The sequence below is a fragment of the Astyanax mexicanus genome, chromosome 1, assembly GCF_023375975.1.
Source record: "Astyanax mexicanus isolate ESR-SI-001 chromosome 1, AstMex3_surface, whole genome shotgun sequence".
NCBI classification, from domain to species: domain Eukaryota; kingdom Metazoa; phylum Chordata; class Actinopteri; order Characiformes; family Acestrorhamphidae; genus Astyanax; species Astyanax mexicanus.
The window spans coordinates 54,933,386-54,947,474 of NC_064408.1; the positions used below are offsets into that span (position 1 = coordinate 54,933,386).

General features: G+C 38.2%; 1 protein-coding gene across 1 annotated transcript; it reads right to left on the bottom strand.

The window, feature by feature from the left end:
• Window positions 1–4,455: 4,455 nt before the first annotated feature.
• snw1 (SNW domain containing 1) lies at window positions 4,456–11,013 on the bottom strand. Its single transcript, XM_007241837.4, has 14 exons — window positions 10,860–11,013; window positions 10,064–10,217; window positions 9,784–9,945; window positions 9,609–9,704; window positions 9,230–9,336; window positions 9,033–9,137; window positions 8,798–8,867; window positions 8,642–8,707; window positions 8,428–8,544; window positions 7,341–7,482; window positions 6,288–6,390; window positions 5,981–6,098; window positions 5,610–5,773; window positions 4,456–5,476 (listed from the first exon to the last, which is right to left on the bottom strand). The coding sequence occupies exons 1-14, from the start codon at window positions 10,871–10,873 to the stop codon at window positions 5,284–5,286; spliced, it is 1,611 nt and encodes a 536-aa protein (XP_007241899.1). The 5' UTR covers window positions 10,874–11,013; the 3' UTR covers window positions 4,456–5,283.
• Window positions 11,014–14,089: the final 3,076 nt, after the last annotated feature.

The following is a 14,089-nucleotide window of genomic DNA, read 5'->3' on the forward strand; positions in this document are numbered from 1 at the left end:
CGTATCTGCAGATACCTGCTATCTCTTATACTTAATGTGATTAAGTAAAACTTAAGAAAATGTGATTAAGTGAATTGCAAATGTATTCAGCCCCCTTTACTCTGAACCCCCTGAAGTCACTGAATTAGTTAATAGCTGTGTGTAATTTAGTCTTAGTATAAATACAGCTGTTCTGTGAAGGCTTCAGTGGTTTGTTAGAGAACACTAGTGAACTAGTGAAGATCAAGGAACTCACCAGACAGGTCAGAGATAAAGTTGTGTAGAAGTTTAAAGCAGGTTAAAAACATATCCTAAGTTTCAAGCATCCCAAAGAGCACTGTTTAATCCATCATCCAAAAATGCAAACCTACCAAGACATGGCTTTCCACCCAAACTGACAGATCGAGCAAGGAGAGCACTTGTTAGAGAAGCAGCCCAGAGGCCCATGGTCACTCTGGAGGAGCTGCTCTTCTTTATGGAAGAGTGGCAAGAAGAAAGCCACTGTTGAAAGAAAGACATAAGCAAGGCTGTTTGTACAGCAAGCATGTGGAAGATGTTTCTGTGGTCAGATCAGACCAGAGTTGAACGTTTTGCCCTAAATACAATATGCTTTGTGTGGCTGAAAAGTAACACTGCTCATCACCCTGAACGCACAATTCCCACTGTGAAACATGGTGGTGGCAGCATCATGCTGTGGGGATGCTTTTCTTTAGCAGGGACAGAGAAGTTGGTCAGAGTTGATGGGAAGATGGATGGAACTAAATACAGGGTAATCCTGAAGGAAACCTGGAGGAGTCTGCAAAAGATTTGAGACTGGGAAGGAGATTTAAGACAATGACCCTAAACATACAGCCAGAGCTACAATGGAAATGTTTAGATCAAAGAATATTCATGTGTTAGAATGGCCCAGTCAAAGTCCTGACCTAAATTCCATTGAGCTTCTGTGGCAAAACGTGAAAATTGCTGTTCACATATGCTCTCTTTTCAACTTGGCTGAGCCTAAGTTATTTAATAAGGAAGAATGGGGCAAAAATCTCATTCTCTAGACATCGCAAAGCTGGCAGAGAGAAACCACAAAGCACTTACATTTGTAATTGCAGCGAATTTTGGCTCTACTAAGCATTGGCGTATGAACCGGGGGGGATGGGTGGGACATGTCCCACCCAATATTAGAAACAGGTGGATTTGTCCCCCCCAAAAATGATATCGTTTCGCTCAGATCAGCTGTACTATTAATGAGGAGACAGACCGGACCAATCACGAAGCCGGTTCAGGTATTAAGTCCCGCCTCTCAGTAGAAACAGCCAATCAGCTTGCTGGTTTTGCGGCGCGCGGAGGAGAGGCACTTTGCTGTTGGGAAGCCCCTCCCTCGCTGTGAGATTTAGCAGCGGAATCGGGATGCAGCAGCTTCAGCTGATTTTAAAACAGATCTGGATATACGGGGATGTTTCTAAAAGAAAGGTAACGGTAGGCTAACCACTTCCACTGTGACGATATGTTTCTGATAGCTGGTTAAAAATACACGTCTCTGTATCAACACACAGATCAAAACCCACTGTGATTAATAAACTGCAGCTGTGTTAATGAGTTAGCTTAACTTTGGAATGAGCTAGATTGGGGGTTAAAGAAAAAAATAAACTATATATGTAATGTTCTACTTGACCTGTACCTGATCAGCTAATCACTGTTTCATTTTCAAATAATTTAGTATTGCAGGACTTACTGTGAGCTATAATGAACGAAAATTCAGTTAGCTAACTAGTTAGCTAGAAGCTGGATGTAGTGGATAGCCAGAATTTAGTACAGTACTTTGTGTTTGTAGTTTAAAGCAGTTTCTTAACCCTGATCATCACTGCCCTAAAATGTGTTTTCCACCTGGTCCAGCTGATCAGCTAATAAACAGTAATTTACTGAGTTTACCTGTTAAAATCCTTTAGCCCCCTATATGGAGCCTAAATTAATCATGTATATCCAGTAGTGTATTAAACACATCATACCACCACTTACTTTATTAAATGCTTTTAAACAGAGGAAGCTCTAGAATATGCAGAACAGTGTTAATATGCAGTAGAATATGTAAGAACAGGTTTGAGAAACACTTCTGTAACGTGACTTCTGTTCATTTTTAGTTCAGAGTAAGACCACATATCCTGACGTTTATAAAAATCTCTATGAAGCGTAAAGTTACATTCTTTTACATAAAAGGACACCATCTTAAGAAGAGCTCTCAGTAAAAAAAAAAAAAAAAGCGCGGGAGAAAATGTAAATATACAACAGAATTGACATGACATAATAATAATAATAATAATAATAATAATAAACAAATCTGTTATACTATTTTAAATATTAGGTGATAACTGATTATTTTTGTCGTATGTATATAATTCAGACATTGCATGCATAATTTTTCTAACAACAGTAACTGTAATGTGGAGTAACATGTTTAAGTTGTAAAATCACCTTATAATAATAATTTACTTTTAATTAAAAGTAATTTCCACAAATGTTCTAGGAAACTATAGGGTGGGCTTGGGTTCATATTGACAAATGTGTCCCCCCCAATATCAAGCCCACTCCTGCGCTCATGCTACTAAGTATTAATATAGGAGGGATGATACTTTTGCACGTCATTTTTATTTAATAACAATTTGGAGAACCATGTATAATTTTTTTTCCACTTTACACTTATGTAATACTTTGTGTTTGCCTATCATTCAAAATTTCAAGTTTTTGGTTGTAGGGTGACAAAATGTTGAAAAGTTCAAGGGGTATGAATACTTTTGCAAGTCACTGTAGCTCTGGGAAAAAAGAGACCACTTCAAAAACAGTTTCTCTGCTTTTGCTATTTATAGGTACATGTTTGGTAAAATTAACATTGTGGTTTTATTCTATAAACTACGCACATTTTTCTCAAATTCCAAATAAAAATATTGTCATTTTGAGCATTTTTGCAGGAAATGAGAAATGGTCAAGTCAAACCTTTCAAACTTCAAATAATGCAAAGAAAACAAGTTCATATTCATTTAGAAACAACAACAGTACTAAGGTTTTATCTAAGGAAGAGTTCAGAAGCAATAATCAGTACAATAACCACTAAATAAATGGCATGTTTCCACCTGTCTTTTACACTGCTGGGTGACCTTATGCCACTCCTGGTGCAAAAATTCAAGCAGTCTGGGAAACTGAGATCCGGTCTCTGAAAGCTACTCTTCAAGCAATACTTGGTACACAAAAGTCTGGCAGACAGTCCTATCTAAAGTAAAAGGGATACTGAATGCCAAGCCACTTGTTTACATGTTTTCAAATGTGGCTGATTCTGACCCTGTTACACCCAATAGCTTGTTAACGGGGTGGCCAGATTCAGCCTTGCCTCAAGCAGTATACTCAGCCTTGTAAAAGATGGAACCATAGTCAGGCATAGCTGACCATTTATGATCACATTTCATCAGAAGGTACGTGCCTAGTCTCCAGCAACATAAACTTAAGGCCTTAAACAAGTAACAGGAGTGATGATTGTTGATCAGCACCTGCCTGAATCTCTGTGGCCTGTAGATCTATTGACAAACACTACAGCCGGAGCCGATGGGAAAATTAGATCTGCAACTAAGTTAAAGATTGGTCCCACACACACACCCAGCCTCCAGACTTGTTCATCTGCTATCTCTTACTGTGAGAGCTCATACACCATGGCACATTTTCTTAAGTTTTGCTTCTTGGTTTGCTAGTTCTTGTTTCCTCGTCACTGTACTGTCTCTGCTAAACCAATATACAGTATATTAAACACGCACACACTATTAAAATGCATGTGTGCATAACTTTTGCATTATTGAATACAATGCTTGGATAAATTCTATTTTAAGCCGTTTATTTACATTGTCTGTTGAGTAGCGGTTACTCAATCTACACGGCTGTTGATCAGCAGTTCTTTTAACAATGAAGCACCTTTATTAATTGTTCAAACTTCAAAATTGGTACATATGTACAGTAATCAGTTTGTCTAATTGTGGAGCTACAGAGAAATGTGCATTTGGGTCCATAAATAGATCCATCAGAACAGGCTGGATTGTTTCTAGCTGGATCTATAACTTTGTTCTAGACTATCAATTGACCAAATTAGGTCAATCATGACATAAAATCTTTTATATTTTTTTCAGCAATTTTACAAAAACAATAATAATGCAAAGATTTTTTTTTTTTTTTTTAAAGGTGCTGGGTCCATTTGTGGATGGTGCTATGGGTGCCATCGATCTTCTGGCATCTATTAGTGGAAATCTCTATAAATGTTCATTATCTTTTATCTAAGACTAATGAGACATCTTTGACTCTGAAGACTGCTGCTTGCAGCTATACGGTGAAAAAAATAAGAGCCCACTTCATAATGAATAGTTTCTCTGATTTTACAATTCATAGGTATATGTTTGAGTAAAATTAATAATGTTGTTTTGTTCTACAAACTACTGACAAGACTTTCAAATAGAAATTTACAACATTTATTTGCACAAAATATATGCCAAAAATAATAAGATGCAGTACTTTCAGACCTCAAACAATGCAAAAAGTTCATATTACAAGTAATATAACAAGTTCATATTAATTAAGAAACAACAATCCTAAAGTTTTAACTCAGGAATAGTTCAGAAATCAACATTTGGTGGAATAACCTTGATTTTTAATCACAGCTTTCATTTATCTTGGCATGCTCTACTCCAGTCTTTCACACTGCTTTTGGGTGACCTTATTCCACTCCTGACTGAAAAATGTAAGCAGTTAAGGTTGTTAATCATACTTGTGCTATTCAGTGTTGACCAGAGGAGGATGGGTTCCCCCTTTGAGTCTTGGTTCCTCTTAAAGTTTCTACGTCTTGATTTCACCTTTGGGTTATTTAAGAGCTTTAGACCAGGAACTCTGTAAAGCCAATTTGTGACAACATTCACAAAGTTTTAGAACATGACTTATTTTCACTCATGTGTTTATTAGATAGCTTTGCAATATGACAACTGGTGATCAACAGTATCTGAAGCACTATTACTTTAAAAGAACAAAAATAGCAAACCTCTAACACCTAAATCATACTATGGAGGGGTCCCATTACTTTTTACAAATGCACCTTGTAGCTAGGTCAGTAAAATACACATTACATCCAGTTTAGTAGCTGTGTGTACCAAAATCGGTCTTAAAAAATTATTTGTAATATCTTGTTGATATATTACAGAGCACACTAACATTTTTTCTCCACAGCTTGCCCCATAACTCGGGTCTGTTTTACATTAGTCAAAATTAGCCCAAAATGTATTTTTGCACCGGTCACTCCTTCCTGCGCTTCTTCTCATGGTCATAGTCCTTAGAGCGGCCACTAGCGGACGGCCGTTTGGAGCCACCGTGTTGCTTGGCTTCCTCCAAGAACTTATCCAGACCGAAAGGATCCTCCTCAAACTGGACAGGTCCATCCCTGCGAGGTCCATGGTCAGTGCCAGAGAATTCCCTATCAGGTACAAACCTAAGGAGCAAAGAACGGACATCCATTAAGAACAGGCCCCTATATCCAGTCAGTAAAACAGCAAATCCTACTCTTCCACATATGAACAATCTTAATTTGCAGATACAGCTGAGAATGAAAATTGCTTGATTACCTGCTGCTCTGCATAAGTGTGTCCAGGTCATCTCCATACATATCCTTGTCTGCATTTTTGCTGGGCCTGTACATGTTCTGTGCCATGTCTCTGCCACTCTTAAAGGGCTGGTCATACACATTATATGTCTCATCTTCTCCTCCAGCAAAGCCACTATCCATTCCCTGTGAGAAATATAGTAAACCTAAGGTTAAACAGAAGCCAGCTTTGTTCACATTACCTGTTTATTAAGTACTGCAACAATAACTGCATATTTCTAAAATTGCAAAATACTAATAAAGAAAAGTAGATTAAAAATACTCCATGACCCTGCATTTACTTGCAGGCCTGTGCAAGTAGGGTAAACATTGTAGAGCCAATGGAAATTTTACCCTGCTCTGGTTGAACAGCCTCTGGTCATACTGAGCCTCACTGGAGGTGTGGGGGTTGGGCTGGCCCAGCGCAATCAGTTCACTGATGTCTCGGTCTTGGTCCCGCTGCAGTTTAGACCTGGTAAAGACACGGAATCACACCAATATCAGTGGTATGTCCAACAGTTTACACCCATTTAAACACTAAAAATATAGAAACATTTTTAAATATTGTTCAATTTACTGTAGCTCAAGCATAGCTTTTAAACAGGTTAAATTAAAATTTAATTCAAATTGAAAAATAAATAAATGTAACTAAAGCATGTACCTTTTATCAGGGGCTGCTCTGGAGATGTTTCTATCGTGCTGTCTCTCTTTCCTCCTGTCATGACGAATCTCATCACGCTCTCTGGCTTCACCATCCTCACCACCTGCCAGCAGAGGGAATGTGTGCGTGACAAAGTCTCATGCCATTCAATTTGCCACACAATTATACAGAAGGTCCTGCTGATTTTTGTTTGGGGCATTAGGACTTTCCTTAAAATCACAGACAGGTACTGTTTATTAGCAGTATTAACACGAATTTAACTGGCCACAGTGAAAGCTTTCTTAATTGGTCATTAAATTAAATTAAATGATTGCTAGTTACTTATATAAAGTAAAATACATTAACAAATAGTCCAATGTTCCCATCAAACTGGTGCATCTGAACTGACTGAATCAAATCAGATACAGCCCTGTTGTACATAGCAACAAACAACTGTATGGATCACAATACAAGCAATGTTGCTTTAAAAAAAAAAAAACAAAAAAAAAAAGTTTACAGATAAAATTAGTTGCTAGACGCTTTCTCTTAACATTCAAAATGATTTTATTTAGTAAAAACATACAGATCCAGAATGGAAACAAATATTGGATTCACTCCAACGTAACGGCTGCCTCACTTAAGGTGGAACAGAAAACCTGGAAAATGCTAGCAAGCTAAGTACTAGGTAAATGCTAATTACAACTTTATGTAGTTTTAACAAAACAAGAAAAAAAAGAAAGCAAGTTTTGTTCCTGTCTTGTTTATGCAACAATTAGTTCAACAACATGCATTTTAAAAAGTGAAGTGGTTTTCTGCTCACCTTAAAGCCACAGCTGTAGTTTAGCAAGTTTTAAACTAAACTAAACAAATTTGCAACATTTTACATAAAAAGGTGACATGTGGGCTGTTATGCTTTTAGTCATTAACAGTAGGGCAAAAAAGTTTGATAAGCCCTGGTAAAAAAAAAAGGTCAATTTAAAGATAGCAACGAAAGCTCATTTTTATCAAGACATTCGTGTTTACGAAATTAGCGTATTTGACCCAAGCACCAATTATTGATAAACACCACAATACCTTTTTCTCCATGGCCTTTGATCCCTGCTCTTCTGTCTCGCGCCATCTTCGCAAGCTCCCTAAGCTTCTCCTCCTTCTTTTCTTTTTCCTTCTGTGCCATCTTCTTTTCCACCTGGGCGCGCATCTCCACTGCTTCTCTGGCCTGAAAGCATAATAAGGAATGAAAGCATGAAAAGAATGAAGACTGACACTTTGGATCATCAAACTTTCCTAAGCACTAAAAAGAATGTTCTTTCATTGGAGTCAAACGAATGCTCTAAATGGGCAAAAGTATTGATATCTACAGTCTCAGTTTGTATTATATTTTATTTCAATTCACAGGAAATAATAGGGAGTAAGCTACCTAAAGATTTTGGACAATGTTGAGATTTCTTTGTGCACTAGAGGAACAGTGATGTAAAAACAGAAGAGGGTCTTAACTGTTTTTACAAAGTTGGAATAATACTATATTTATCGCACTATTAGGCGCACTTAAAATCCTTTAACTTTTCAAAAAATTGACAGTGCGCTTTTTAATCTAGTACATATGAATTTTACCAGTCAGGCTGTAAGGAGCCACTCAGCCAAATTACAGTGTTATTCAGAAGTTCAGTTTAGTTCTCCTGCACTGGGGCTTGAGTAGCATTAGCATTAGTTGCTAACCTCCATTTCCCTGTCTCGAGGTGTGTATTATCTCAGTAACTAAGCTTACTGTAAATGAACAAAAGCTCTTTACTTTTTTTTTTTTTATAAAGTTTTGTATCCTTAGCTTAACTTAATTAGCTACAACCCACCACCACCCAGCTGCGAGACCTGCTGAAGTAGAAGTTCCTTATAGTGTCTTTTAAAATGTACCTTATAATCTGGTGTGCCTTGTGTAAGAAAATAAACGCTAATTAATGTGCCTCATAATACAGTGCGCCTTAAAGTGAGCAAAAAACGGTACTGATAAAAAAGAAAAGAAAAAAGAAACGGCATCATTCCTCCTATTAAACTATTACAGTATAGAAAGTATGTGAGTCATAATCCCCAAAATCAACAACAATTGTTCATCACTTAGTCCTTATTGTCCACCTGTATTTTTTTTTGACAAATATAGATAGATTACCTTTCTATCTGCAATGTAGAGAGCTTCAGCTAACTTTGCAAAGTTCTCATTAATATGAACTGTCTGAAGACCTCTTCCATCAGCAGCAAGACGTTTATCCAGTGGGATTGTGTAACCCTGAAAAACAATAATGAACATTTATTTTGCCATTCAGAAAGACAACAGAGTTAAAGGTAGATAATTGTAAAGGCAGACAACAAAAATCTGCTGAAACCTTTGCGTTCTTCCAGTTGGAAATGCATGGAGGAATCTTCCACTCCTGTTGTTCTTTCACCGTCATCTGAGACAATAAGAAAGTTAATTAATAAAAATTTAAAAATGTATCCCATGTAATGAGCAAATATGATGCTGATTAAATTATGGTACTCACCTTTCTACTGGGAGAGTGCATAACTGGAGCAGGAGGAGAGGGAGGTCCACGAGGAATTTTCTTATTAATTCTATTCAAACAGACATATGCAAGACACCTTACATACTATTCCTGATCTTTATTCAGTTAGCAAGTAGTTAGAAATTACTTACTGGTACTATACACTAGCCCATAACTTTTTACATTTAAAATGTACACAGTAACATAGTTCACCACTGTGGGTCCTGTGACGTACTTAAAACGTGGGGGTTCCATTGGATCTTTTTGCATCTCCACCATACGGATGACCCTTTGCTTGGCCCCCGAGTTGAATGCTACTCCCTGCTGAGAAGGTGTGTACCTGTTGCAAAGAAATAATAAGTTACAGAATATCTAGGTTGAACCACACAATTGACACCACAGTAAAACATACTTGTGAGGTTTGAATATTACCGTATGTACTGTGCTGGTGCCTGTTTATCTGCTGCACGTACAGGCATTGCTGCAGCAATTTTCTGGGAAACCTGCTTGTCCAAAGCAGCTCTGGTCTTCTCTGTAAGCTGAAATAAAAGAAATACATTTGAATATATGTTACATTTTCATTAAAGAAATAAATTTCAAAACCTTAAAATCTTACTGAAAAATAAGGTTTAACAACATTACAGCAAAAGTACTAACAAGGAAATTACAGTCATCCCCCAATTAAAATTCAAGAACATTATTTTTAATTAAAACCAAAAACCAAACCAAAATTCATTATAATCAATTATTACTGCATTATTATCCACTGACAACCTGTAAATGCTTACAAACAACCACTAACATATCTCACCTCTTTAATGGCCTCTTCATCTGGTCTCTGTAACTCTGGGGCATCATCATTGAGCACTTCTTTAGGAAGCAAATCTGTGTATTTACTGAATATAACCTGTTGAAATTACACAAGGTGTGAGCATACATTTTATAATATGATAAACAATTCTAAACTGTTCTAACATAAGATGTACCTTATCCTTTCCTTGGCTTTGTCGAGCAATTGCATCATACTTTATTTTGCCCTCAGCATCCACCTGTACAGCAAGGGCATTGGATGTCTTCTTTTTTCTGCCCATCTCCAGTGGATACTGAGCCACGTGGATCTCAGGGAATGCACCACCATCTCCAAAATCCTTTAAAATAAATGGTAATTTTAATATGTTTTTATAGTACAAAATGAAAAGTACTACATCACAAACTATTTGAACTCATTTAATTTAATATGTTACAAGCAGATAAACACAGACACACCTCAATACTGCGGGGAACCCATCCTTTTCGAGAACCATAGGGAGGTGGTTCTCTTCGAGTGAGCATCAGAGATGTGGACTGGGACCTCTGAGCTCTGGTCCTCTCTTCTGACTCAAGCTGGTCCTGGGACAGCTGAGTGGGCGCGGGTAAAAAACTGTAAAACAAAGCATATCTACATTAAAAATACAATACCAATCTATCTATTAACAGTCCAATAATGTTCAACTGAGTACACTTATGGTAAAACATGACTGTGTGCTGGTATAACTGGCATAAACTGACAAAACACTCAATGTAAGTGTAATGTAATATATATTTTACACTTACATTGAGTGTTTTGTCAGTTTATCCCGAGAGAGACAGACAGACAGACAGACAGACAGACAGAGAGACAGACAGATCGCTGAACACCGTTTTGGCTGGACGGATATCTACAGTAAGACTAGCTTTAGCTAGCCTAGCGTGCAGTAACTGTTATGTTTCTGTACACAGTTCTAATCTGATATCTACATTTTAACTATAGCTAATAAACAAACGACAGCCTTGATTACAGCTTAATCTACCCGTGGGTTCATGACCGGGGAAGAAAGTGCGTTAGCGTTAGCTTGCTAAGCTAGTTAGCCCTGTAGCTAACTGGCTAAAGCTAGCGGATAAAATAACAACTAACTTAGGCCTTTCAGCCAAAAACGGATTGCAGTAGAGAACCAGAACACCCCCACAGACACAGTTCTGTGAGTAACCCGCCGACAGTGCTAACAACAGGGTAACAAAGCTAACCGGCTCCAGAGTGACTCACCTGGCCAGAGACATGTTTTCTCTCTTTGTGAAAAGCTTCAGCTCAAGACTGGAGACTCTCAGCGCAGACCTTTCTCCCCCGAGCTCCAGCTCCCTGCTAAAGTCTCGCGTTATTAAAACACGTCAAAATAAAAGTCCACACCAACACCACGCAATCTCTCCAGAGGCGAGTCTCTCACCCAGGGGGCGCTATAACATCAGCATCTGCTATCTCGGTAAAGTTAGTTTCATTTTTCGGCGCTAATAAATTTTAAACGGAGGGTGAGATCCATCTGATCCAGATGATACTTACATAATCAGGGCAGTAGGACCACTGAGACAGACGCACATCATTCATTTTACTGTTTCGGGAAAATGTGCGCAACGCCTTTTAGCGTTAATACCGAAAACTGAGATAATATGCATGTAGTTCTAGACCACCTCTGCATCTGTAAACACTCATTCATTTACCTCCAAATCACTTCAGTGCCTAAACATGCCAATGTTCTCATATAAGAATAAATGGCTTTAAGAAAAAAAACACACCAATAGCTTCATATCCTTTAGGATTTATACACATCAAAATAACGGGAATGTTCACTTTAAATCATGGGGAAAACTGCACACCCATTAACATTATGCAAAATGCTTACAACTCCCTCATATATTATATTTTATATGTTCACGAATTCAATAGCATTTCAGAAACTGTGTATGACAGCTGGGTGGAAGCAAACACTTTGCTTGTGGTTGTCCATCGAATCCGAGGATGACGTCCATCTCTGTCTTCTAGCGGTGAGTTTTCTGAACAGTCCAACATGGATCCACAGATTCTATTGCATAGTGTTTGTTTGGCTGCCAACCATTGGTGTGTCTCTCCAGAGCACTCTTTGTTGTCTTCTTTGTTGTCTTCTGGCTGTCTATTCCTCCTCCAGTGTTTGGGTTCCAACTAGGCACAGCTGCCACCAGGTGTTGCGATCAGCAGCCATATCTTCCAGATCTCCAGGTTTGATTTTACACCTTTTAAGAGCCATTTTCATTTGGTATTTAAAGCGTTCTTCTGGCTTCCTGCAAGACAAATTATATTTTGGATACAGTGCCAATTGCACTGTATATAACATTTTATATATTTTAGAATTTTAGAGAGAGTGCGCATTTCTAGCGCAGAAAAACGGGCCAAAGAGTCTAAAAGCGGAGAGAGTGCGCATTTCTAGCGCAGAAAAACGGGGCAAAGAGTCTAAAAGTGGAGAGAGTGCGCATTTCTAGCGCAGAAAAACGAGGCCAATGAGTCTAAAAGTTGCCGTAATTAAGGAGTTTAACATTAGGAGACATCATGAAATTAAACATCAATTTGAAAAATCTTAGTTTACACAACACTGTCAAAGATAAAGATAGTAAGCCAAGTAAAATGGTGTGTAAATGAAATAATCAGGAAAAAAGTATTATTTAAAGTGGTATATTTCATTATTTGTTTTATTACAGAGTGTGGCCCTTGACTTCAAATATATTTCTCCTTCTGGCCCCCAGCAAAAAGTTTGGACACCCCTGGTGTAGGGTACTCCAATCAAAAGTGTTGCAGTACTGAATACTACGTACTGGGCAGTGTGCAGTATGCAGTACATACTAGTGCAGTATGCAGTATGCAGTATAGTAGTATGCCATTCCGAATACAGCCCAAGACTCAGTCAGAGGAACCCATCCTACTCGGGTTGACCTGCTCAGTACAAACAAATAACAGAACAAAACAACAGTACAGAGAATTAATGTGAACTTTAGCTAAAATAAAAGGTACTAATTTATGAATATAAAAATGTGATAAGCACAAATTATAGAGCTATGGCCAATACAGAAACAGATACTGAGTGTGTTAATGTTAATCAGTGCAGGGCTGCAGAGCCGGAGTAGAACACAGCGGGCAGTGGAGAGCCAGGATGGGAACAACAGGAACAGGGCATCTCCATACATTTAAAAGAAATAGAAAACAGAAAGGAAAGAAAGAGAAAAAATCAGGAGTTAGAAGGGTTGTGTAATAATTCTGATGAGTAGAAGGACATGGCTGATTCTGGAAAACTGGAACCACAAACGGACACATCCAGGCAGACCGGCCGGGCATCTCAGCACATGTGAGAGAGATAGAGAGAGAGAACAGAGAGGGGAGGGAAGAAAAAGGGGTTAGAATGGTTTTTAAAACTCAGCAGCTCAGGACATGGGGAGAGAAAGAGAAAGCAGATGATTAGGACAGGGTTTATATTTGCTGGATAAGCTGTAAGAGGAAGAAAATTGTAATGAGACATTACTCAAAAGCTTGAGCAAATAGAAATGTTTTGAGTCTAGATTTAAAGATTGAGAGTGTGTCTGAGTCCCGTATATTAATAGGGAGGCTATTCCAAAGTTGGGGAGCTTTATAAAAAAAAGCTCTTCCTCCTGGATAGTTTTTTCTAATGCGCGGGACTAATAACAGGCCAGCGCCTTGGGAGCGGAGTGAACGCGGCGGATTGTAAGGAGTAAGAAGTTCCTGCAAATAATGCGGGGCCAGACCATTGAGGGATTTATACGTCAGGAGGAGTATTTTATAATCTATACGAAATTTAACAGGTAGCCAGTGTAGGGATGAAAGAATAGGTAATATGATCAACCTTTCTGGTTCTAGTAAGCACTCTCGCGGCTGCATTCTGAACTAGCTGGAGTTTATGAAGTAATTTATGTGGACTTCCAGCCAACAGTGCGTGTTTCAGTAGTCCAGCCTCGAGGTTATGAATGCATGCTTCAGCTTCTCAGCATCTTCCAGAGAGAGTATACTGCCTACTGATGTTTTTACCCAGCGGTAACATGTAAAGAGTAATGGACACAGTATTGATCCCTGAGGGACACCATATTTTACTCTAGACTGATAAGAGCATTCTTTATTTAAATAAACACACTGGAATCGATCTCTCAGATAAGATCTGAACCAGGTAAGGGCAGATCCTTTAATTCCTATAAGATTTTCTAACCTATCAAGCAGAATAGCGTGATCTATGGTGTCAAAAGCATCACTAAGATCTAGCAGTACAAGTATAGCAGTACTGCCCCTATCAAGAGCTGAAAGTAAATCATTAGTTACTCTAAGTAAAGCTGTTTCACAATTTTTTCTAGGATTTTGGCTACAAAAGGAAGATAGAATTTGGTCTATAATTAGCAAGCTCACTGGGGTCCAGATTTGGTTTTTTGATAATGGGCTTAATGACCGCCAATTTTAGAGAATTGGGTACG

Excerpts from the sequence above, each read along its gene's own strand:
- snw1 (XM_007241837.4), bottom strand. Across the intron at positions 8,545-8,641 it reads CCAACTGGAAGAACGCAAAG|GGTTACACAATCCCACTGGA; the intron begins GTTTCAGCAGAT and ends ATTGTTTTTCAG. Across the intron at positions 7,483-8,427 it reads TCTACATTGCAGATAGAAAG|GCCAGAGAAGCAGTGGAGAT; the intron begins GTAATCTATCTA and ends TTATGCTTTCAG.